The sequence below is a fragment of the Acomys russatus genome, chromosome 9, assembly GCF_903995435.1.
Source record: "Acomys russatus chromosome 9, mAcoRus1.1, whole genome shotgun sequence".
Classification (NCBI taxonomy): domain Eukaryota; kingdom Metazoa; phylum Chordata; class Mammalia; order Rodentia; family Muridae; genus Acomys; species Acomys russatus.
In genome coordinates this window covers 4,466,446-4,490,084 of record NC_067145.1, presented here as the reverse complement: position 1 = coordinate 4,490,084, position 23,639 = coordinate 4,466,446, and the positions used below count along the sequence as shown (strand labels likewise).

Genomic DNA, 23,639 nt, shown 5'->3' with positions numbered 1-23,639 from the left:
TGCTTCCCTGGGAATCCGTGCACCACACTCCTTCAGGACATGGGAAGCAGTTTATGTTCAACTCTTGGCCAGCCACCAATCAGAACTAGGAATGCTTTTTGCAATGCAACCCACCTGATGGTGACGTTAGACCAGGGTTTCCTTTGTCATTTCCTAAGCACGTTGATTTGTTTTCATTTTTAACATTGTAAAATAGTTTTGGGGTTGTCTAGCATAAAGGGTTTTGTTGTGACATTTTCTTTTCCTTTTGTGTGTGTGTTTTTGTTTTCAAGACAGGGTTTCTCTGTGTAGCCCTGGTTGTCCTGTAACTCACTTTGTAGACCAGGCTGGCCTTGAACACACAGATCTGCCTGCCTCTACCTTCTGAGTGCTGGGATTAAAGGCGTGCGCCACCACTGCTGGGTTTGTTGTGGCATTTTTGTGTATGTGGCATTGATTGTACTTTACACACCCTGCTTTTCCTCATTGGTTTTAATGTCAACACACACACACACACACACACACACACACACACACACACACGTTTGTGTTGGTGCAGAACTGGAAATCATGTTGAGCAAAGTAAGCCACACTCAAGAAAAAGAAACATTTTTTGGTTTGGTTTTTACCTCGCGTGTGTCTGCTTCCTTTTCTGAGTCTGCCATACTTTACTTGACATGATTTCCTGTTCCATCTGTTTTCCTGGAGACTACATAATTTCATTCCTCTTGATATCTGAATGCTCTATCCATGTACCTGTTCATGAGCATGTAAGCTGGTCCCATATCTTGATTAGCGTGACTAATAATTCAGTAAATGTAATGTCAAATTTCCTGTACTATTCTCACTTGGAATCCTTTGGCTTGTGCATAGGAACTGCACAGCTGGCTCCTACGGTAGTTCTGTTTTCAGGTTGATGAGCGGCCTCTACACTAAATCCCACAGTATCTGGATTCCTCCCAGTAGTGAATAGAGGTTCCTTTTTTCCCACATCCTTGCCAGCATTTGTTATCAGTTGTTTTCTTGATATAGCCATTTGCATTTCCTGATGTCTAGAGCTATTGAACTTTAAAAAAAAAATATTTACTGGTCATTTGCATTTCTCCCCTTTATTGCTTAGATGTGGGATGGGTTTTTGTTTGCTTGTTTTTGTGTTTAATTTTGGAGGTTTTAGAGACTCTGCCAGATGTACAGTTGGCAAACATGTTCTCTCATTCTGTGGGCTGCTATTCACTTCATCCTATGCAGAACCTTTTTCAATTCACAGAATCCTAGATGATGCTTTCCTATTTGTAGATCTGTGTACCACGTGCATGCCCAGGGCTGCTCATGGAGACCAGAAGAGGATAATGGGTCCTCTGGAATTGGAGCTACAGATGGTTGTAAGCTGCAGTGTGGGTGTTAGGAATCAAACCCAGGTCCTGTGCTCTTAACCACTGAACCATCTCTCCAGCCTTCCAGCTGCCAATTCTCAGTATTAGTTCCTGAACTGTCAAGAGTCCTTTGAGGATGTCCTTACTTGTACCATGTCTTAGTGCTCCCCCTGTGTTGTTCCCTGGCAGCCTCAGAGCTTGGGGTTTTCCATCGGTGTCTTTGATTCATTTTGATTGGATTTTTCTTTAGGAACTCAAGTCCCCTGGAAGAGCAGCCAGTGCTCTTAACCTCTGCGCCATCTTTAACAACTCAGTAACCGAGCATATGTCACTTATAACCCGACTAACCAAAACAATAGGAAAAGAGGATTAAGGAAGACAATAGCAAAACCGTAAGGATATTAGTTCTGAGGAACGATTCTCCTGGCATAATCAGCAAGATTTCTTCTGCTGGCACATGGAGTAACCAGAACCTGGAACCTCAGCAGGACCTGGAGCCCTGAAGCCTTACCCTTGAGTGGTTCTCTCTAGGAGCATCTCAAAGTGGAGTGATGAACAGCCAAAACTATCCCAAGTCTCCAAAGGCCCCGCCTCCAGTTCTGGGCTCATTTATATATCTCCTCCCAGAGTCTGTTCATGGGATATTTTCAGCTGGCAACAATCAAGCTCTGCACGAGGTAGTTGGCCTTCTAGTGGATTAACATCACCTGTTCTCTCACAAGACCATTCTGATGCCACACTTGGGATCCTAAAAAATAGGTTTATCCGTCCTTCAGATAGGGATATAATTTCATGCTTCTACACATGGATATTCAGGAGTTTGGTATGATATAATGAAAAGGATGCTTTTTCTGACAATGTATGTATTTTAAACCTTTGTCAAAACTCAGGTGACTGAAGTTGAACGGGACATTCTTGTCCTCTTACTGTATTCCACTGGTCTATGTGTTTATGTCTGTGACTGTAGCATGCTGTTTTTGTGATGGCTCTGTAGTAAATGGATCAGATGTGACACCTCTTTCTCTTTCCGCTCAGGATTGCTTTGGTTGTTTGGGATCTTTTATGCCTGAAAATGAATTTTTATGGTTTTTTTTGTTCTATTTTTAAGAAGAGTGTCAGGTGGCACATGGCTTTAGTCCCAGCACTCAGAAGGCAGAGGCAGGCAGATCACTGAGTTTGAGACCAGTCTGGTCTATAAAGTGAGTCTAGGACAGCCAAGGCTACACAGAGAAACTGTGTCAAGAAGAAGAAGGAGGAGGAGGAGGAGGTGGAGGAGGAGGAGGAAGTGGTCAGAATTTTGATGAGTATAGCATTGAATTTCTGGGTCACTTTCAGTAATATTATAGCTGATTTAAATGTCAACTTGCCACAAATTAGAAACACCTGAGTAGGGAGACTCGCCTTTAAGAAGTGTCCTGACTACCTTGCTTGATGCGGAAGGAATAACTCACCTGGATAGTGGGCCGGACTTTCCATTAGCAGCCAGGTGAAAAGGGTGTGGCAGAAGGAGGCATCTTCCTTTTTGATGGCTTGGGCTCCCTCTTGCCTGGGGTTGACTTGCTGCTGCTAACAGCAGAACCGGCATTAACAGGCTTTCATCTCAGAGAGCAGACCAGTGGCTCTCAGGGAGGACCCCAGGCATCTGGAGCCAAAGCCACTTCTGAGGCATCTTGCCTTATGGACTGAGTCCCCTCACCCAATAAGAAGCAGCTATGAGGGACTAGTGCCTTCTGCGGCATTCAGCCCCAAGAAAAGACTAGCAGGGTCTCAGCAGCTCAGGTAGGATTTACCTATTACTATTTTAAACCTGACCTAATAAATTTAAATTTGCCTGTGCGTGTGCCTGTGTGTGCATGGGCGTGTGTGTGTGTGTGTGTGTGTGTGTGTGTGTGTGTGTGTGTGTGTGTGTGTTTTCATCCCACTGGTTCTATTCTTCTACAGAACCCTAACAGAAGTAACATAGCCATTTCCAGAATATTCTGCTAATTTTGTCGACGAGGGCGCTCGCTGTCCATCTACTGGATTCTTACCTCTTTCTTCAGTGTTTTAACGTTTTTTTTTGTCTGGCTGCTTCTGTTTATTTTGAGGTAGGTTTTAAGCTGTTATGAGTGTGGTGCTTTTCCTGACTTTTTAATCAGCTAGTTCACTATTGATATTTTAAAAACACACTGGTTTTATTTATTTTTACCTTGCATAGCACTGAGGCCCAGAGTCCTAGTACTTGGGAGGTAAAGGCAGAAGATGAGAGTCCAAGGCCAGCTTTGACTACAAAGTGAGTTCAAGGCCTGCTTTGGCTACATGATTGCCCGTCTCAGGCTGGCTGTGGTGGAGTATGTCTTTAATGCCAGTACTCAGGAGGCAGAGGCAGGAGGATCTCTGTGAATTTAAATCTAGGCTGTTCTACATGGCAAGCTCCAGGACAGGCAAGCCAGCAGGGAGTGGGGTAGCAATGTCAGGGAGATGGCTTGTCTCAAAACAAACAAACAAACAAACAAACAAACAAAGGGAGAGGAGAGGAGAGGAAGGAAAGTGTGCTGGTTGGTTTTGTCAACTTAAGACAAATCTAGACACATCTGCGAAGAGGAATCCCAATTGAGGAATTGTTTCCATCAGGTTAGCTTGTAGGAAAATCTGTGGAGCATTTTCTTGGTTGATGACTGATGTGGGAGGCCTGGCTCACTACGAGCAGGTGGCCCTGGGTTATATATGAAAGCCGTAAAACCAACAGCAAGCTAGTAACCAGTGTTCCTCCATGGTTTCTGATTTTCTCCTGCCTCCAACTTCTGCCCTGAGCTCCTGCCCTGACTTCTCTTTATGAGAAGTGGTAAGTGAAACAAACCCTTTTCTCCCCCAACTTACTTTTAGTCAGTGCTTTTGTCATAGGGTAACTTCACGAGACTGAAGAGACACTGGCAAATTTATATCTCACTACTATGCTGAAAGTGTTCATCATAGCTTAAGTCTTTTAGACATAGGGACTATTTGACTTTTTCCTATTTGTAGTCTTTTTATTTCTTGTGTTTACCTTATTGCGGTGGTGGACACTTAAAACAGACAATGCTTTGCCTTCCCATTTAATATAAGTGTTGGCTCTAACTTTGTCATACACAGCCTTTATTATTTTGAGTTATATTCTAGTTTCTTCAGAGCTTTAAACATGTTTTATATTGTATTTTAAAATTCATGGGGGGGAGGGCCTGCTTGCTTGTGATCACATGCAGAAACCAAAGGACAACTTGTGGGAGTCAACGCTTCTTCAACTATTCGGGTGCTGGGGGCCAAACTCAGGCTGTTGGGTTTGGTGACAATCATTTTGCCCACTGAGCTATCTAGACCCCCCTTCCTTCGGTCTTTCAACATGAAGGGATGCTGGTCTTTGTTCAGGGTCTCCTCTACAAGTGTCAGGGTGAACATAGGACTCCTCACCTAGATCTGTGCACTGCATTGTGTTTCCTTATTGCATGTGCTGAAGTCTTCTTGTATGCCTGGAAGGAAGCCAAGTTGGTGAATGTTAAAACCTTTTTAATGTGCTATTAAATTCAGCTTGAAAATTTTTATTGGTCTGTGTTCATCAGAGAAATTGGGCCACAGTTTTGGCTGTTGTTAAATTCATTTTCAGTGTGTGTGTGTGTGTGTGTGTGTGTGTGTTCTGTCTGTGTGTTTATGTGCCTGTGAGGCCAGAAGGTGGCATCAGATTCCCTGGAATTATAGTTATGGAAGATTGTTAATCACTCAGTGGGTGCTTAGGACAAAAACTGGGTCTTGTGCAGGAAGAGCAAGTGCTCTTAACCATGGAGCCGTTAATTTGCCCTATGGGGTGGTTGCCTCCTTACCTACTGTAACATCAGGTTGATGATACTGGCTCCATGGAGTGAGTCTGGGTAGTGGAGAAACAAGAAACTATTTCAATGCTTCGTATTTGCTAAGGCTTGCTTTATGGCTTAAAATGTAGCCTGTGCTAGAAGAAGTTTCATAAGCAGCCGAGAAGCGTATATATTTTAACTTTGTGCAATGTTCTATAGATGATTAATATGTGCATTTAGTCTATTACAGATTCTAATAGTGTTTGTTCTAGAGAACCTCTTGAATATAAGAAATGTAAAGCTCCCCATTGTTTTTTTTTTAAACAAATTTATTTATTTATTATGTATACAGTGTTCTGCCTGCATGTATACCTGCAGGCCAGAAGAGGGCATCAGATCACATTACGTACAGATGGTTGCGAGCCACCATGTGGTTGCTGGGAACTGAACTCAGGATCTCTGGAAGAGCTGCCAGTGCTCTTAACCTCTGAGCCATCTCTCTAGCCCACCCCCACCCCCTCATAGTTATTTTATCTGCAATACCGTTTTGTTTTAGTTTGATTTTTTAAATTCAAAGTCCTGATGTTTGGTGTGTATGCACTTACCCTAGTGCTACTTTATTAATAGGTAGTTGCCCTTTTATCTCTTCTAACTTGGATTTGGAGCCTACTTGACTGTGTCGGAACAGCTATGTCTGCTTGTTTAGGATTCTGTTTTCTTGGTATGCTGATGCCTTTTTAGCTCTTAGTTCTTGTGTGTCTTTGCCATTCAGGAGTGTTTCTGGGGAGCAGCAAATTATGGGATCTTGTTTCACATAACCAGATAGTTTGTGTGTTTTAGTTGGCATTTCAGACTACTGACATTCAGAGCAATAACTGAGAGGTTCTCAGATCTCCTGAAACTGTTCCTTCCTTTCTCCTCTATTTGTATCATGGTGTGCTTGGTTCCTGAGTTAACATGGTTCTATGCTGGCTCTCCTGTGTGCATCTGTTCTCTCATGAGGTCCACTCTGTGTTCTCATGATAGATACTCACACTCTTAGGATTACTGGTGCTGTGATGAAACGCTATGACCAAAGCAACTTGGGGAGGAAAGGGTTCATTCTGCTTACACTTCTACATCACTGCTCATCATCAAAGGAAGTCAGGGCAGGAACTCAAGCACACTAGGAGGCAGGAGCTGATGCAGAGGCCGGGGAGGGATGCTGTTACTGGCTTGCTTAGCCTGCTCTTATAGAACCCAGGGCCACCAGCCTGGGGTGGCACCACCTACAATAAGCTCAGCCCCTCACCTGAGGTATTGGGATTCTCCCTTTCATGATGTGGATTCCCCTCCGATGATGCTGGTGCCTGTCTGTCCATATAACCACTAGACCAAGGCACTAAACTGAAGCATGTGGCTTCTTCTATATGCAGCTTACACTGAAGGCCAGTGGTTATGTTGTATCCACACAACCCTGGGTCACATATAAGCAGACTGATTTGTTGAAAACCTGATTTGTAAGAACAATACTCCATGAAAACCTTATTTTTTATTATAATTTATTCAGATTATATCCCAAGTGTTATCTTCCCATTCCCACCCTCCCTCTCTCTTTTGCTCTGTTCCCCTCCCCTAGATGTGTGACAGAAGGGGACCTCCTCCCCCACCATATGACCACAGCCTATCAGGTCTCATTCAGATAGCCTGCTTCCCCTTCCTCTGTGTGCTGCTGGCCTCCGCACCAAGGGCAAGTGATCAAATTGGGGGCACCAGAATTCATGTCAGAGGCAGTCCCTGTTCTCCCCACAACCATGGAGAATGAGCTATCCATTGGCTAGATCTGAACAGGGAGTCTATGTTTACTGTATACATTGTCCTTGGTTGGTGCAACAGTTTGTGCAGGCCCTCCGGGGTCCAGATTCATCAGCCCTGATGGTCTCCTTATGGGGTTTCTGAACCCTCTGGGTCCTTCCACTCCCCCATTTTTCCATACTACTCTCATCCAGAGTCCAGCAATGAATCCTAGTAACTGTCCTGGTCCTCCACTGAGAGAAGACTCTCAGAGGACAGATATGTTGGGCTAGTGTCCACCTACAAGTGAGTAAATACCATGTGTGTCTTTCTGGGTCTGGGCTACCTCACTCAGGTTGATCCTTTCTAGTTCGATACATTTGCCTGCACATTTCAAGATTTCCTTGTTTTTAATAGCTGAGTATTCCATTGTATAATGTACCACAGTTTCTTTATCCATTCTTCTGTTGAGGGACATCTAGGTTGTTTCCAGTTTCTGGCTATTATGAATAAGGCTGCTATGAACATAGTTGAGCAAATGTCCTTGTTGTATGGTGGAGCATCTTTCAGGTATATGCCCAGGAGTTGTATAACTAGGTCTTGAGGTAGAGCTACTCCCAATTTTCTGAGAAAGCACTGGATTGATTTCCAAAATGGTTGTACAATTTTTCACTCCCACCATCAACGGATGAGTGTTCCCCTTTCTCCACATCCTTGTCAGCATGTGCTGTCACTTGAGTTTTTGGTCTTAGCTATTCTGATGAGTGTAAGATGGAATCTCAGAATCATTTTATTTTACATTTCCCTGGTGACTAAGGACGGTGAGCATTTCTTCAAGTGTTTCTCAACCACTCAATATTCCTCTGTTGAGAATTCTGTTTAGCTCTGTACCACATTTTTAATTGGGTTATTTGGTTTGGTGGTGTTTAATTTCTTAAATTCTTTATATATTTTGGATATTAGCCCTTTGTCAGATGTAGGGTTGGGGAAGATCTTCTCCCAGTCTGTAGGCTGTCATTTTATTCTGTTGACATTGTCCTTTGCCTTACAGAAGCTTTTCAGTTTCATGGGGTCCCATTTATTAATTATTGATCTTAGAGCCTGAGCTACTGGTGTTGTTCAAGAAGTTGTCTCCTGTGCCAATGAGTTCAAGGCTCTTCCTCACTTTTTCTTCTAACAGATTTTGTATGTCTGGTTTTATGTTGAGGTCTTTAATCCACTTGGACTTTAGTTTTGTGCAGGGTAATAAATATGGATCTATTTGCATTTTCTACTTGTAGACATCCAGTTAGACCAGCACCATTTGTTGAAGATGCTACTTTTTTTTCAATTGTATGGTTTTGGCTTCTTTGTCAGAAATAAAGTGTCCATAGGTGTGTGCATTTATTTCTGGGTCTTCGATTCTATTCCATTGATCAACCAGCCTATTTCTATGCCAGTACCATGCTGTTTTAATTACTGTTGCTCTATAGCACAGCTTTAGATCAGGGGTGGAGATTACTCCAGAAGATTTTTTGTTTTACAGGATTGTTTTAGCTATTCTGGGTTTTTTGTATTTCCATATGAAGTTGAGAATTGATCTTTCAAGGTCTTTAAAAACTTGTGTAGGTATTTGATAGGGATTTCAGTGAATATGTACATTGCTTTGATAAGATGACCATTTTTACTGTTGATTCTCCCAATCCATTAACATGGGAGATCTTCCCATCTTCTGATATCATCTTCAATTTCCTTCTTTAGAGACTTGAAGCTTTTTTTCACTTGGTAGAAGTACACCAAGATACTTTATATTATTTGTGGCCAATGTGAACTCAGCCTGTTTGTCACTTGTATACAGGAGGGCTAGTGACTTTTTTGAGTTGATTTTTTTTATCCAGCCACTTTGGTGAAGGTGTTTCTCAGCTGTAGGAGTTCTCTGGTGGGTTTTTTGGGGTCACTGTGTACACTGCCATATCATCTGTGACTTCCTCCTTTCTGATATGGATCTCCTTTTGTTGTCTTATCACTCTAGCTAGAACTTCAAGCACTATATTGAAGAGATATGGAGAAAATGGGCAGCTTGTCTAGTCACTAATTTTAGTGGAATTTCCTTGTGTGTCTCTCCATTTCATTTGATGTTGGTTATTGGCTTGCTGTATATAGCCTTTATTATGTTTAGGTATGTGCCTTGTATTCCTAATCTCTTCAAGGCTTTAAACATGAACGGATGTTGGAGTTTGTCAAATGCTTTTTTTGGCATCTAAGGAGATGATAATGTGGGGCTTTTTTTTTTCCTTTCAGTTTGTTTATATGGTTGATTACATTGATTTCTGTATCTAAAACCATCCTTGCATGTCTGGGATAAAGACTACTTCATCATGGTGAATGATATCTTTCATGTGTTCTTGGATTCAGTTTGCGAGTATTTTATTGAGTATTTTGGCATCAATGTTCATAAGAGAAATTGGTCTGAAGTTCTCTTTCTTTTCTTTCTTGGGTCTTTGTGAGGTTTAGGTATCAATGTGACTGTGACCTCATAGAATGAGTTTGGTAATGTTCCTTCCATTTCTGTTTTGTGGTGTAATTTGAAAAGTATCAGTATTAGCTCTTCTTTGAAGGTCTGGTAGAATTCTGTGCTGAAACCATCTGGCCCTGGACTTTTTTTTGTGTGTGTTTGTTTTTTTTTTTTTTGACAGCTGCTCCTATTTCTGTAGGAGAAATAGGACTATTTATTTACCTGATATGGACTCAACTTTGGCAAGTGGAATCAGGAAAATTGTCCATTACCTTTAGATTTAAAATTTTGTGGCATATAGGCTTTTGAAGTAAAACCTAATGATTCTTTGAATTTCTTTAATGTCTGTTGCTATGTCTCCCTTTTCATTTTTGATTTTGTTGATTTGTCTACTGTCTTTCTGCCTTTTAGTTTGGCTAAGAGTTTGTCTATCTTGTTGATTTTCTCAAAGAATCAGCTCTTGGTGTTGTTGATTCTTTGAATCTCTGTTTCTAGCTTATTGATTTCAGCCCTGAGTTTGATTATTTCCAGCCACCTACTCCTCTTAGGTGTTTCTGCTTCTTTGACTAGAGCTTCCAGATGTGTCATTAATTTGCCTGTATGAGATGTTTCTAATCTTTATGAAGGCATTTAGTGCTATGAACTTTCCCTCTTAGCACTGCTTTCAATGTATCTCATAAATTTGGGTATGTTGTACCTTCATTTTCATTGAATTTTAGGAAGTCCTTAATTTATTTCTTCTCAGACAAAATTGAGTAGAGAGTTGTTCAGTTTCCAAGCATATGTAGGCTTTTTGTTATTTCTGTTGTTGTTGAGGTCCAGTTTTAGTCCATTGTGGTCTGATAGGATACAAAGTATTTCAATCTTCTTGTATCTTTGAGGCTTGCTTTGTGACCCATTATATGATCATTTTTGGAGAAGGTTCCACGTGGTGCTGAGAAGAAAATATAATCTTTTGTGTTTGGGTGAAAAATACTGTAGATATCTGTTAGGTCCATTTGATTCATAACATTGGTTAGTGCCATTATTTCTCAGTTTAGTTTCTGTTTCGTTGACAGGTAAGCACCACAAAAACAGGAACTAGGTGGTTCCTGTATTCAGTGGCTTCCCTGAGCTGTGGTGAAAGCCAGGTGTTGAAGGCTCCCACTATTAATATGTGGGGATCAATGTGTGGTTTAAGATTTATTAATGTTTTTATATTTTGGGATGTTTTTTTGTTTTTTGTTTTTGTTTTTTTTTTTTACAAATGTGGGTGACCTTGTATTTGGGGCATAGATGTTCAGAAGTGTGATGTCATCTTGATTGGCCTTTCCTTTGATGAGTATGAAGTTTCCTTCCTCATCTCTTTTGATTAATTTTAGTTGAAAATATTTTATTAGATACTAGAATGGCTACTACAGCTTGCTTCTTGTGTCCATTTGCTTGGAAGACTTTTTTCCAGCCTTTTACCCTGAGGTAAAATCTTTGTAGCTGAGACGTTTCTTGAATGCAGCAGAATGTTGAGTCTTGTTTATGCATCTATTCTGTTAGTCTGTCTTTTTATTGGAGAGTTGAGACCGTTGATGTTGAGAGATTAAGACCAGTGACTGTTTGATCCTTTGATTTTGATGTTGATTGCGATAGTGTGTTTGTGTGTTTGTCTGGTTTTTGTTTTTGCTAAAGTGAAGTTATCCATTTCCTGTGCTATTCTGGTTGTAGTTAGCCTCTTTGGGTTGGAGTTTTCCTTCTAGTAACTTATATAGAGCTGGATTTGTAGACAGGTACTGTTTGAATTTGTTTTTGTCATGGACTATCTTGTGTTTTCAATCTATGACTATTGAAAGTTTTGCTGGGTATAGTAGTCTGGACTGGCATCTGTGGTCTCTTAGGGTTTTCAAGACCTCTGCCCAAATGCTGGGTATAATGGTACACGCTTTTAATCCCAGCACTCGGGAGGCAGAAGAAGGATTGCTGTGAGTTTGATGCCAGCCTGGTCTACAAAGTGAGTCTAAGACAACCAAGGATACACAGAGAACCCCTGACTTAAAAAAAATAAGGTGGGTGTGATTCTGATAGATTTGTCATTATATGTTACTTGGCCTTTTTCCCTTGCTACTTTTACTATTTTTCTTTGTTCTGTATATTATGTCTTTTGATTATTATGAGGTGGGAGGATTTTCTTTTCTGGTCTATTCTATTTGGTGTTCAGTAGGCCTCTTGTATGTTTACAGGCATCTCTTTAAATTGGTTTTTTTTTTTTTTTCTTCTTCTATGATTTTGTTGAAAATGTTTTCTGGGCCTTAGAATGTTTTCTTTCCTCAAGTCCTATTATCCTTACATTGTCTTTTCATGGTGTCCTTGATTTCTTGGATGTTTTTTAGATTTAAATTTTCTTTGATGGTTGGATTACATTCATGCATTGTATCGTCTATACCTGAGATTGTTTTATCTTTTGTATTCTGTTGTGAATGCTTACCTCTGCAGCTCCTGTTTTCTTCTCTAACCTCTCTTTCTAGGCTTTCTCAGTTTATGCTTTTATCAGTTTCCATTTCATCTTGATTCCTTCTCCAATAGTTTCCATCTTTCTGAATCTCTTCCAGTGATTTCTTCATTTCCTCTCTATAGGCCTCTATCATGACCTAAGGTCCTCAATCTGTTTAGCCGTATCTTCCTGTATTTTTTTTAATGGATTTTATTTCCTCCATTATTATCTTCATTATGAAGGAGTTGAGGTCATTTTCTTGTGTTTAAGTTGTGATTGAGTTTCCAGGGCTGATTGCTTTGGGATAACTGGGTTCTGGAGATGCCATAGTATTTTGGCTTTTGTTATTTGTGTTTTCACACTGGCCTTTAGTCACTTTGCTGTTTCCGATATTGGGCCAGAAGGGAAAGGTGGGGGAACAGAAAATTTTAGTGTTCCTTGGTGCTGGGGATCACAGCCAGGGCCTTGTACACAGCAAGACACTACATCCTCAGCCCTACAATATAGATGTACAAGAACTGGTCATATGCACCTCGAAGAAAACTATGAGAATATAAGTATTTGATTTTGCACCTCTTTCCAATGTTAAATGATGCTTTGGCTGAAGAACATGGCAAACATCTAACATCACAAAGTTAGGGGTTTGAGATAATTCACAGCCTTTTCAGATAACAGGACCCAAAATGACAAGTGTTAGAGGCTCCTGGATTTTAGTCATTTCTCTGAAAATGATATCCAAAACTAACAAGCCTCACAGCCTTGTAATTTTTACAAGGTTAAGATGATTAATGTATGTTACAGGGTATTTGATCCCATTGTGATCCCTAAGATTGTGAACTGTAAAAACCTGTCTTGTGTGGCTTGGTTGAGTCCTAACACACACTTTTAATCCAAGACCTTTCTGTACACAGGATTTAATAAAGTTAACCCTCAGTCAAGAGAAGGAGCAAGAAACACAGCTGACAGGGATTAAAGAGTAGGAGGGACTTTGAGTTGAAGGGTATTTAAGACAGTGTGTAGACATAGAAGGAGCTTTTAGCTCTTTCGGCTCTTCCGCTCCTTGGCCTTTGGCTTTTCGAGCTTTGTGATAGCAAGCCTTTAGCCTTGGGTTTTTTGGCCCTTTCCTTCTGGGCTGTCAGCTGTGCTCATGAGCCTTTTGGGGCTTTTCCATCAGGACCTGAACTGAGTAGGAAGGTTAGCTGGGTGCTTTCCCTGCCTCTCTGACCTAACTGGTTTTCACCCCAGCATCTGGCTCCTGAGTCTGTATTGGTAAAATAGTGAAGATATTTTTTATAAGCCAGTTTGAGTCCAAGACAGGCTTCAAAATTGGCCTCAGACTGAACAGGCCTACATACTTAAAGAATGACAACGGATATTGTCCCAAGCTCAAAAAGAAACCATCCTAAACATTCTGACCCCTTCAAAAGGAGGCAAATACATGAATTCCTGGGCTCAGCAGGCTTTTGTAGACTTTGGGTTCCTGGATTTACTGAAATTGCTAAACTACTCTATGAGGCCACTAGAGGGCAAGAAAGTACTTTGGACTGGACTTCTGAGATGGACAGGGCCTCTGGGAGGCTTAAAAAGGCTTTGCTCAAGGCATCAGCTTTAGCCCTGTCAGACATTTATAAACCTTTCCACCTATACATGGATGAAAATAAAGGCATTGCCAAGGAAGTCCTAACACAACACTGGGACCCTGGAAGTCCAGTTACATACCTATCCAAGCAGCTAGACCCAGTGACAAAGGGATGGCCACTGCCCTATTGGTTAAGGATGCAGATAAGATTACTATGGGACAGGAACAGGTCATAACTATCCCTCATGCCATAGAGGGAATTCTGAAAAACCCACCAGATGGCTGACTATCCAATGTCCAGTTGGCCCATTATCAGTCCCTGCTTTTGAAGCCACCTTGCATCCATTACAACCCATCATTGGCCCTGAACCCTGCTACTGTTACCAAACCCAGATACAACTGTTGAACATGAATGTTCCATTGTACTACAACATGTCCAGAACCTCTGGCCTGTCCTGATATTCCTTGGACAATGCAAAGAGGATACTCTTCACAGATTGGAAGCAGCTTCATATGGATGGCACCAGGTCAGCCTGTAAATGGCAACAACCACGAAGGGTAAAGATTACCCTAAAAGCAATGACCAGAAAACAGCTTTGCTTAAGACATTCAGCTCCCCAGGATACTCTCGTCTCTGCAATCGTATCCGGGTCCCAGCAGCCATTTGGTATATTATTCCACTGGAAAATGAAGGTGGGTATGTGCTTGCTTCTGGAATAACCCCTGTGCTCACACAATAATCTTTAATGGTACCAATGATTTCTGTGTTTAGGTACAGCTAGTCCCTAAAATAACCTATTAACCAGAAGAAATCTATTCTCATCTGGAACCATCATCTATAAATAAAATAAAAAGAGAGGCCGTCATAGCCATACTTTTACCATCCCTTTTGGGATTGGGTATGGCAGGGGCCATAGGTACTGGGGCTTTAGCCCTGATATTACAAGACAAAAATTAATAGATTCCTGAGGTCGGGCATAGATGCAGATACAGAACAACTGACACAGTCCATTACTCATTTACAGGAATCCATTTCCTCCTTAGCTGAAGTAGTGCCACAAAATAGAAGGGGCCTAGACCTATTGTTTTTACAAAAGGAGTGTTATGCAGAGCTCTGAGAAAAGAATGCTGTTTCTATGTTGGGCACTCAGGGGTCGTTAAAGAATCCACGGCCTTGCTTAGAAAGAGGTTCCATGAATGAAAGTGAGAGCGAACAATCCCAAGGTTGGTATGAATCAATGTTTAACTGGTCCCCTTGGTTAATGCCTCTGGTATCTGCCCTTACTGGACCCATCAATCTTTTATTATTTGCTCTCACTTGCGGCCCCTGCCTTATTAATTATTGTTAAGGAACATATTTCCACTGTACAGCTAATGATTTTTAAGCAACAATACCAGCCTTTGGATGCATCTCAAGGATTTAAGATGGGCCACTTCTCAAGGGGGTAATAAAGATATTTTTAATAAGCCACGCTAACTCCATGACAGGCTTCAAACCTGGCCTCAGACTGAGCAGGCCTAAGTTTCAGTTTCTCAGAACATGAAATTACAGTTCCTGGAAAAAAAACCCAGGTCCTCAGGGAACCAATCAGCTTCAGTCCCAACATCTGGCTGAGCCAGATACAATCAATGATCCAGTAACCACCTTGGAAAGTCCCCAAGCACTTGACCGACTCTGAGTAATCCCCATGTCCTCTAGACCACTGCCAACCAATCAGTGTAAGGGTTCCCCAACCACTCTTGGAAATGCCATTTTGTGAAGGTGGTAACCCCTGCATGCTGGAAATCTCTGCAGAATCAACTCTCCTTGCTTTTGCATACTACCCAAGTCTGGAATCTTTCTTCAGCGACTCATGGACCCCAACAACAGATTGGGGTCTACACGCCTATAATCAATCTCAGCACTCTAGTGGCAGAGACAGGCAGATCTCTGCATTGAGGCCAGCCTCATCTAAAAAGCGAGTCCAGGTCAGGACTACACAAACAAAACAAAAACAAAAAGATGACTGCTTTAGGCCAGTGAGTTGGCTCTGCAGATAAAAGGTGCTTGCTGCCAAGCCTGACAACTCAAATTCTTCAAGCCCTGGGATCCACATTGGCAGAGAGAACTTCTGCAAGTTGTTCTGTGACCTCCACAACATGCCACACACAATACAAGATTGGCATTGAATAACCAGGATTTCCATGCCCTCTCCATCCAAAGCACTCATCCCTGCTTTCCCCCCAAAACCTACCAGGCTAGAGCAGAGGACAAATACCTGGCTTGGGTGGGTGGACAGAAGCCCAGGATCAGTATGAAGCAGGTAGCTCCTGTCATTCTGCGGCCAGAGCCTGCTTAGCTCAACTGTAGATTTTTTTTTTTTAATAATTTTTTATTTTATGTCCACTGACGTTTTGCCTGCATGGATGTCTGTGTGAGGGTATCAGATCTTAGAGTTACAGACATCAACTGTAAGTTTTTAAACTAAGCTTTAAATTGGAGACTGGTTTTCTTCTCAGTGACAGGAGGCCTGTCAGGTCCACGTTCTGAGGAGTTTCTGCAGACAGAGGGTCGTAAAGAAGGGAGAAGACAAGATTATTTTTTTATTCAAAGTAATTTAAATGGTGTGAAAGCCTGGCTTGACATGTACATATTGTTTAAATCTAAAGATGAATCTCATGCAAAAACAATACTTTTCTCTAGTTAAACAACCTTTCCCCATTAAGGCAATGTTACTGATACATGTTTATTTTCTGTCTTGGAATGGTTAATCCCTGTGGCTATGGAGATGTAGTCTCATTATTTCTTTCAGTGTTTCACAGCCTTAGACCCATGAAACTCTCAGGATCACATCAGCGAGATTCTGACCACTGCCTGGATAGCAAGGAGCATGCTACCCCATCCTACTGGTCCAAGGCCCAGTGGACAGATAGGTTTTTATCCTCCACACTGGCCACCATGTCGTCAATGGCTTTCCAGTCAAGCTTGCTGAGGATGCTACCAGTGCTCTCAGACACACTGTCCATACCACCGACCAAAAAAGAGGGCTCAGCGTCTTCTTCAGCTGGTGACATCTCCTGTAAAATTGGAAAAACAGTTGTGGTCCAACGAAGAGGTAGAGGGGATGTGGGAACATGGGTGGTGGTTGCCAAGTAGATCTGTCATCAGAGGCAGATGTGGGCATCGATCTGATGAGCAGTCAAGATGGGTTTTGGCACCTGCAACACAGTAACCTGCTCTTTGTACTTAATTCTGACAAATACTAGACTGTAAGGCTGAACATTTGGAACCTAGTGGGCAACGCCTGTAATTCTAGTACTCCAGAATGGAGGCAGGAGGCTCACAAGTTCAAAGGGAGCATCAAGTTTACATCATGTTTGAAGCAGTCTGGACTTCTCAGAGAGTATGGGGGTGCAGCACACCAGGGCTGGAGACAGCTCAGGGGAAGACTGCTTGCTGCTCAAGTGTGTGGAGAAAATGGCAGGTGGCTGCATGCACTCTCAAGCCCAGCAGAGACAGAACGATCATGGGGACTTGCCTGCCAATAGGCCAGAAAAAGTGAGCTCCAGGTTTAGTAAGAACTGTCTCAAGGTAATGGGGTAGTGGCCTCTGCATGTGCAACACACACACACAGCTAAAAACAAACAAAAAGGTGAAAGTGTCCCACATAGGAGGAAATGAAAAGACTCCCTGAGATGGTGAAGATATATAGAAGGTCTAAATACAGACAAGACAACAGAGGGACCAAGATATTTATTTTGAAAAAAAAAAAAAATATTTTGGGAAAGGGAGGAAGACGGTAGAAAATATTGGAAATTTATCATTGGGATCAAAGAAAATGAAACAAAATAAAAACCAATAGAGGCTATACAAGAGCCCGTCTCAAACAAAACAAACATATATACACAGAGAGAAAAAGAATAAAGAAAAAAGAAGTAATTTCAAAATGACCTAAGAAATCCTTATTTTCAAATCTTACAAAAAGGCAAGAACACTGAAGAAGCAGGGGCAGCACTTACCGGTGGAAAGGACCCTGGCCTGTCATGAAGAATCTCCTGGATCTCCGAGGGCAGCGTCCAGGGACTCACCACTGCCTCTTCCCTCTCATAGTCCATGCATGCCGTCACTGGTGCAGCCTCCTCGGCAGCCCCAGGGCTTTTCGTATGCTGCAGGCCCCGACACAGAGTGCTAGAACCTGTAAAGGAAACAACACACACCGGAACTGGCTGTCATCACTCGTATATGAGCTGTGGCCTTGCTGTAAGGCTAAGGCTCACTGCAGACTTCTAACAGTATGACACAGTCACCCAGTTCTCATCACCTTTTTTGATCTGAAAGTAATGGTGATTTCATCTCTAGAGCAGAACCAGCTAGTGAGGAGACCCTGCCTCAGACTCATTGAGGGGGGGTAGGGGGGGGGAGAGGGCTGTTGTAGGAGAGGAAGAGAGGGAAGAGGAGAAAAGAGAAGGATGGGAAGAAGGCGGCAGGTGCAGAGTCTCAGGTGCAGCTGGAGATGGGCAGAGGCTTCGACCACCATGCCACGGCTGCCACCGTGATGATGTCATCTAGACGACATACAGTGTCTTGTTTGGTGAAATAAACATAATTACTGACATCTAGAAAGACGATATAAACCAGTGCTTCTTAACCTTCCTAACTCTGTCATCCCTTTCTACAGTTCCTCATGCTGTGGTGAACCTCAACCATAAAATTACTTTGTTGCCCGGTGGCACTCAGAGGAAGGATAGGAGGCTACCAAGAAGAGGCTTGATACCATATATCAAGTCTCTTATATAGATCATATAGAGGGGAGGAGGTCCCCCTCAGTCACAGTCATAGGGGAGGGGAATAGGGGGAAAGCGGGAGGGAGGGAGGAATGGGAGGATATAAGGGATGGGATAACAATTGAGATGTAATATGAATAAATTTTAAAAATTATTTTGTTGCTACTTCAAAACTGTAGTTTTCCAAATGGTCTTAGGCAATGGGAGTGGAGGGGCTGAGGCACCGAGGTTGAGAACCACAGACCGTGAGCTGTAATAGTATCCTCTTGATATGGTGAAACAATAATCTCTTCACATATACTCAGTATTTTATTTGCTCATTTCCTGTAAGGGGCAATACCATGATGAGAAAGAAAGTGTATGTCTGTCAGAGTTAGGCTGTGACTAACTACAGCATCTTCCTAGCAACTGTGCAAGTTAAGTATTAACTTCCATTCATAAATGAGAATATAAATTTAAAACCAAACATATTACATTAGAACACTTGAAGGATTATGGGTGCCTAAGCCACATACATGAGTCTATAATCCTAGCTATTTAAAAGACTGATGTCTTCAAATACACTCACGGTATAAGAGGAAGATATCAACTAAGCAACAGTGTAAAAAGCCTGGTACAAGGATGAGAAGCCAGCTGTTACAAAGCAGGCAAGGTGTGGCCTTCCTGTGGCCTGTGGCCTGAGGCTGTGGAGAAGGGTTGGAAGTCTCTGTATGGGTGTGTGAGCTACCACAGGAGCCAGTAAGGCAGACCAAAGCACAGAGGGAATGAAGCCACCATTATAATGCAAAGGCTTGAAATGGAACACATCTAAAAGGATGATATGTATTTCCATGGACTCCAAGGCTTTCTCCCGGGACATCATGAGCCATGCATGGTAGTTCAGACTGGTGATCGTAGAACTATCATTTCAAACAAAATCCTGGAATAGCTGAATGTTTCTCAATACTGTGCTTTCTGCTGGAATTGGTTTCTTTTTACTGAGTTTTTAATGGCTTTTATTAATAAAGTAACTTTGGAGACTACAAGGACCACAGGCAACTCATGTCTTACCTGGCAGCTGAGGTGAGCCTCGGGGCTGGCCCCGGGGTCTCCCCTGACGGAGATGGCTGCATCTGCGAACATGCCTGCTTCCTCCAGGTCCATTAGCTGGGAAATTCTGTCCACGTGCATTCTCTCTGAAGTAGGAATTACACGATTATTAAAACATTCATAAGTCCAAATAATGACATAGCATTGCTTATGCTGTACTGCAGTATTGCCTCACACACTTGTATGTCAAAACGCAAATATTATTTTTGAAAGAAATTTTTAGTAGTATCCACCCATTTCAAATTCTCCATATACTTGGCAGCTTGTTTTTATACTTAACGTAATAAAAACGATATGAATCACTAACATCTATATGTATGTAGGCCACATGTAAGAAATTTACTTAATAAACTTTTGCTTATGGGATTCATATCTGCAGGTGGTTAATTTAATTGAACTTTGCAGTAGTGACCTGCAGCTGTACGGGCCTAGCTGGGCAGGGTGGGAGGGGAGCAGAAAGGTGTGCAGAAGGCAAGGGAAGGCTGGCTGCTCATATCTGAATGAAAACAGCAAGTGGGAGGAATTAAGAGGCAAATTTACAGAAGCAAATCTTCATGAAGAAACGACTGAACAGATACCAAACGTCCTATTTCATGTATTGAAAATGCTTTGTTGTAGCTTAGTTAGAAATTTAACAAATTAATAAATTTGTCTTTTCCTTGGTAATCCTACAAATTTGTAAGAGTTTATAATTATGAAGCTAATTTTGTCTTCACTTTCTTTCTAACTCAGGAAGCATAAATGAAGATACACTGAGCTTATGACACAGAAGTGCTACATACATTTGGGGCTGGGGATGCAGCTTAGTGGGTAGTGTGCACATTTACCACACATAAGGCTCTGGGCCTAATCTCCAGCACTGCATAAGGAGGGTAAGTGATCCCAGCCATCAGGAGGTGAGGCAGGAGGATCAAATGGTCAAGGTCATCACTGACTACACAGCAAGTTCAAGGCCAACCTGTCTCAAACCTTGGTGCTACATTGTGAGTCCAGAGACTACTCTGCCAAGTGATAGGCCAAGCCTTGTCTTCTTACCTCCTTGGAGAAGAGCAGTGTCGCTGTGTGCAGTGCTGAGCAGAGCGGGCTCTGTTAGGTAAGGGCTTCTCTGCAGGTGCTGGCAGCTGCACGGAGTCAGAGAGCAGCTCGTTCATCAGGCAGTACGCCTGTGAGACGCGCTGGCGGTAGTTGTTGGACAGAAGCAATCTGTAGACAGAAAAAACAACGGCATGTTCTCAGTCACTTTCCTGTTCATCCCTAGAGGGAGCACATGCTTTTACAAATCCTTCTGGCTTATCAGATTTCCCCAAGTCACTGGGCAGCACACTATTTATTATATTACTGTATCTGTGTGGGGACAGGTGTCACGACACACACTGTGTGGCCTCTGTATCTGGAAGATGGACGGCCTGAAGCAGGAGGACTTTGAGGCCAGTCTGGACACATAATGACATCCTGGGTCAAAGAACCAACATGACAATGGCAAAATAACAAAATAGTGGTGCCTTTGAGGTATTTCAGACACATATAGGTATAGGAAGGCAGCAGAAATAAGTCATAAAAAATGAATGGTAATTCATTCAAGTAATAGTTGAAAGCAAATTCCTAAGCAGCGTTTCTCTCTCCTCTCCTCTCTCCTTTTTTTTTTTTTTTTTTTTTTTTTTTTGTGAGACAAGGTTTCTGTGTGTAGCCTTGCCTGTTCTGCACTCACTCTGCAGACCAGGCCAGCCTCGAACTCACAGAGATCCCTTCTGCCTCTGGCTCCCGAATGCTGGGATTAAAGGCATGCACCACCACACGTGGCCAGCTTTTCTTTTCTTACAATGGTATATGCACTGTGTTTATTAACAGAAAATTATTATGTAACTCCCATGCCACCAGCAAGGTGGAGAGCATACTGAGGGCAGAGCTTCTGGACTTACCTATCTTTTTCATGTTTCAGCTTCTGTCTTTGCCTGAGCTGCCTTGAATTCATATAAAACTGCACAGGAAACATCCAGTTAGTTTATTATTGTTCAGTCTAAACAATGAAGGCACTAGACAGTACTCTGGCATTTACAAAGGTGCAAAAACACTGTCATGTTTGAGAACGTTTTCCCCTCGGTGTAAAATGTAATCTTAGATTAAAACACCATGAAATTGTCAGGCTTGGTGGCGCACGCCTCTAATCCTAGCACTCAGGGAGGCAGAGGCAGGTGGATCGTTGTGAGTTCAAGGCCCACCTGGCCTACAGAGTGAGTCCAGGACAGACAACGCTACACAGAGAAACCCTGCTCTAACCAAAACCAAAAAGCACCATAAAAATAACACTTAGGTGACTAAGGCAGGAGGATCATGAATTGTATATTAGCCTGGACTAAACACAGAAACCTTATTTCCAAAAACCTAGTATGATGAGCTCATTATGACTTATTTTCAAAGTTTATGCATTAGGACCAGCAAGATGGCTTAGCAAGTAAAAGACCCACGCTTGACCTTGGGACCTATATGATGGAAAGAGCAAACTGACTCTCAGATGTTGTGCTTATACCTTTATAGTTAATTTACTCTATATTTACATAAATCTATGTTTGGTTTTTTATATCTGACCAACAGTGACGGTGATGATAGAGCCAGTCTTTAGTAGGAGGGACAGCACATACATCCCTATACACGTTAAGAAAGTGTTACGTAGGTTGGAGATGGCTCAGCAATTAAGGACACTGACTGCTCTCCCAGAGGATCCATGTTCGATTCCCAGCACCATCATGGCAGCTTTCAACTGTCAGTAACTCCAGTGCCAGAGGACCCAATGCCCTCTCTTCTGGTCTCCAATGGGTACCAAGGCAGGCACATGATGCACAGACATACATGCAAGAAAAATGGTCACACACATAAAAGTTTAAAAAGTGTTAAATTATCAGCAGGCTTTCCCCCAGAATCAGGTAAGTGAAATACTTGGCAATTATTTACTTGTACATGTAGATACACACACACCATGCTATGTGTACAGAGGTCAGCAGACAACTTGTGAGAATTGGTTGTGCATTCAACACTAGTCAGGAACCATGAGTTTGAGGCCAGTCTGGTCTAAATACAGAGTTCTAGGCCAGTCAGGGACCATGTCTCCAAAAAAGAAAAATTCTTTATAGCTAACTTACATATATTTATTATGTATATCTGTGTGAGCACGGAGTCCCCTGGAGCTGAGTTAGGGGGATCGTGGCCTCCCTGATATGGGTGCTGATAAGCGAACTTGAGGTCTCTGCAAGAGCAGCCTTGCACTAACGACTGAACTGCAAAGCTGTCTTTAATATAAGCATGGCTGCTGCAGCTGCCAACAAGCCTCTCTGAAAAGGAAAGAAACAATCCAACTTGCCACCCTTCACCCGCCTTGATTGTTTCAAATGACAGAGCCTTAACTCTTAGCCCAATAGAGAAAAGGATGTTGACATTCATTAAACTAGGCACAGTTTGCACAAGATCCTTCCATGCTTTGTTCAGATAACTGATTAACTTTTTCTAGCAAGCTGCATAATATTTTTTATTGAGCAGCCAATTAATTTTTTTCTTGAGTATTTGTCCAGAGAGCACTGCTTTCCTGGGATCCCACAGACTTACTGGAGTGCTCCTAGGGCAGAAAGGGTCCCGCTCCTGGCCCCTCTTCTCTGCCAGCTGATTTAAGTACTCGGCCATTCTCTCTTTCTGTTTTCTTTTCATCCAGATTTTAATCTCTCTTCTCTCCTTTTCAGTTCTTTGGGGGCATCTGCCAGAAGGATGTTGAATCCTGAAAAATAAACAAGACTCACTGGCTTTTCAATATGCTCTGCAGATGAAAACATCAAACACTCTTGCTCTGGAGGAGACGACGGTGCCATTCTGAAGGGCACTGCACACTTATGCTCATCAGTCAGCTAGCTCTGATCATGAAGAAGACTCAAGTTTGGCTCACAGCACCCAGGTCGGGTGGCTCACAACCATCTATAACTCAAGTTCCAGGGGCACCTGGAGGCTCTAGTTTCCATGGGCACCTGCATGCACACGTGTATGTATCCTGCCCCTGACACACATACATGCACATAATTTTACATTTCTTTTAAAGTTCCTTTTTGTGCTCTATTTTCTGGTACCACCTTTTAGATTGTAATGCACTGCATTTTCGATAAGTTAATAATGGAATTGAACTATGAAATTCAGTTCTACTGATTCAAATTAAATTCTATTAAATCTTTAAGTTAAATTCTACTTTGTGACAATCTCCCTCTATATAGCCCAGGCTGGCCTCAAAATTGCCATCTCCCTGCTCCCACCTCCCTGGTGTTTTATAAGGCTAGAAATGCAAATAGTC

General features: G+C 42.2%; 1 protein-coding gene across 1 annotated transcript in view; it reads right to left on the bottom strand.

Moving 5' to 3' along the window:
• Nucleotides 1-16,345: 16,345 nt before the first annotated feature.
• Nucleotides 16,346-23,639, bottom strand: part of Cplane1 (ciliogenesis and planar polarity effector complex subunit 1) — a 93,583-nt gene continuing 86,289 nt past the window's right edge. The window contains exons 48-53 of the mRNA XM_051150939.1: nucleotides 22,913-23,078; nucleotides 21,235-21,293; nucleotides 20,351-20,518; nucleotides 19,277-19,401; nucleotides 17,462-17,637; nucleotides 16,346-16,519 (exon numbers count right to left, since the gene is read on the bottom strand). Of these exons, the coding sequence (XP_051006896.1) occupies nucleotides 16,346-16,519; nucleotides 17,462-17,637; nucleotides 19,277-19,401; nucleotides 20,351-20,518; nucleotides 21,235-21,293; nucleotides 22,913-23,078 (868 nt within the window). The remainder of the gene's footprint in view (nucleotides 16,520-17,461; nucleotides 17,638-19,276; nucleotides 19,402-20,350; nucleotides 20,519-21,234; nucleotides 21,294-22,912; nucleotides 23,079-23,639) is intronic.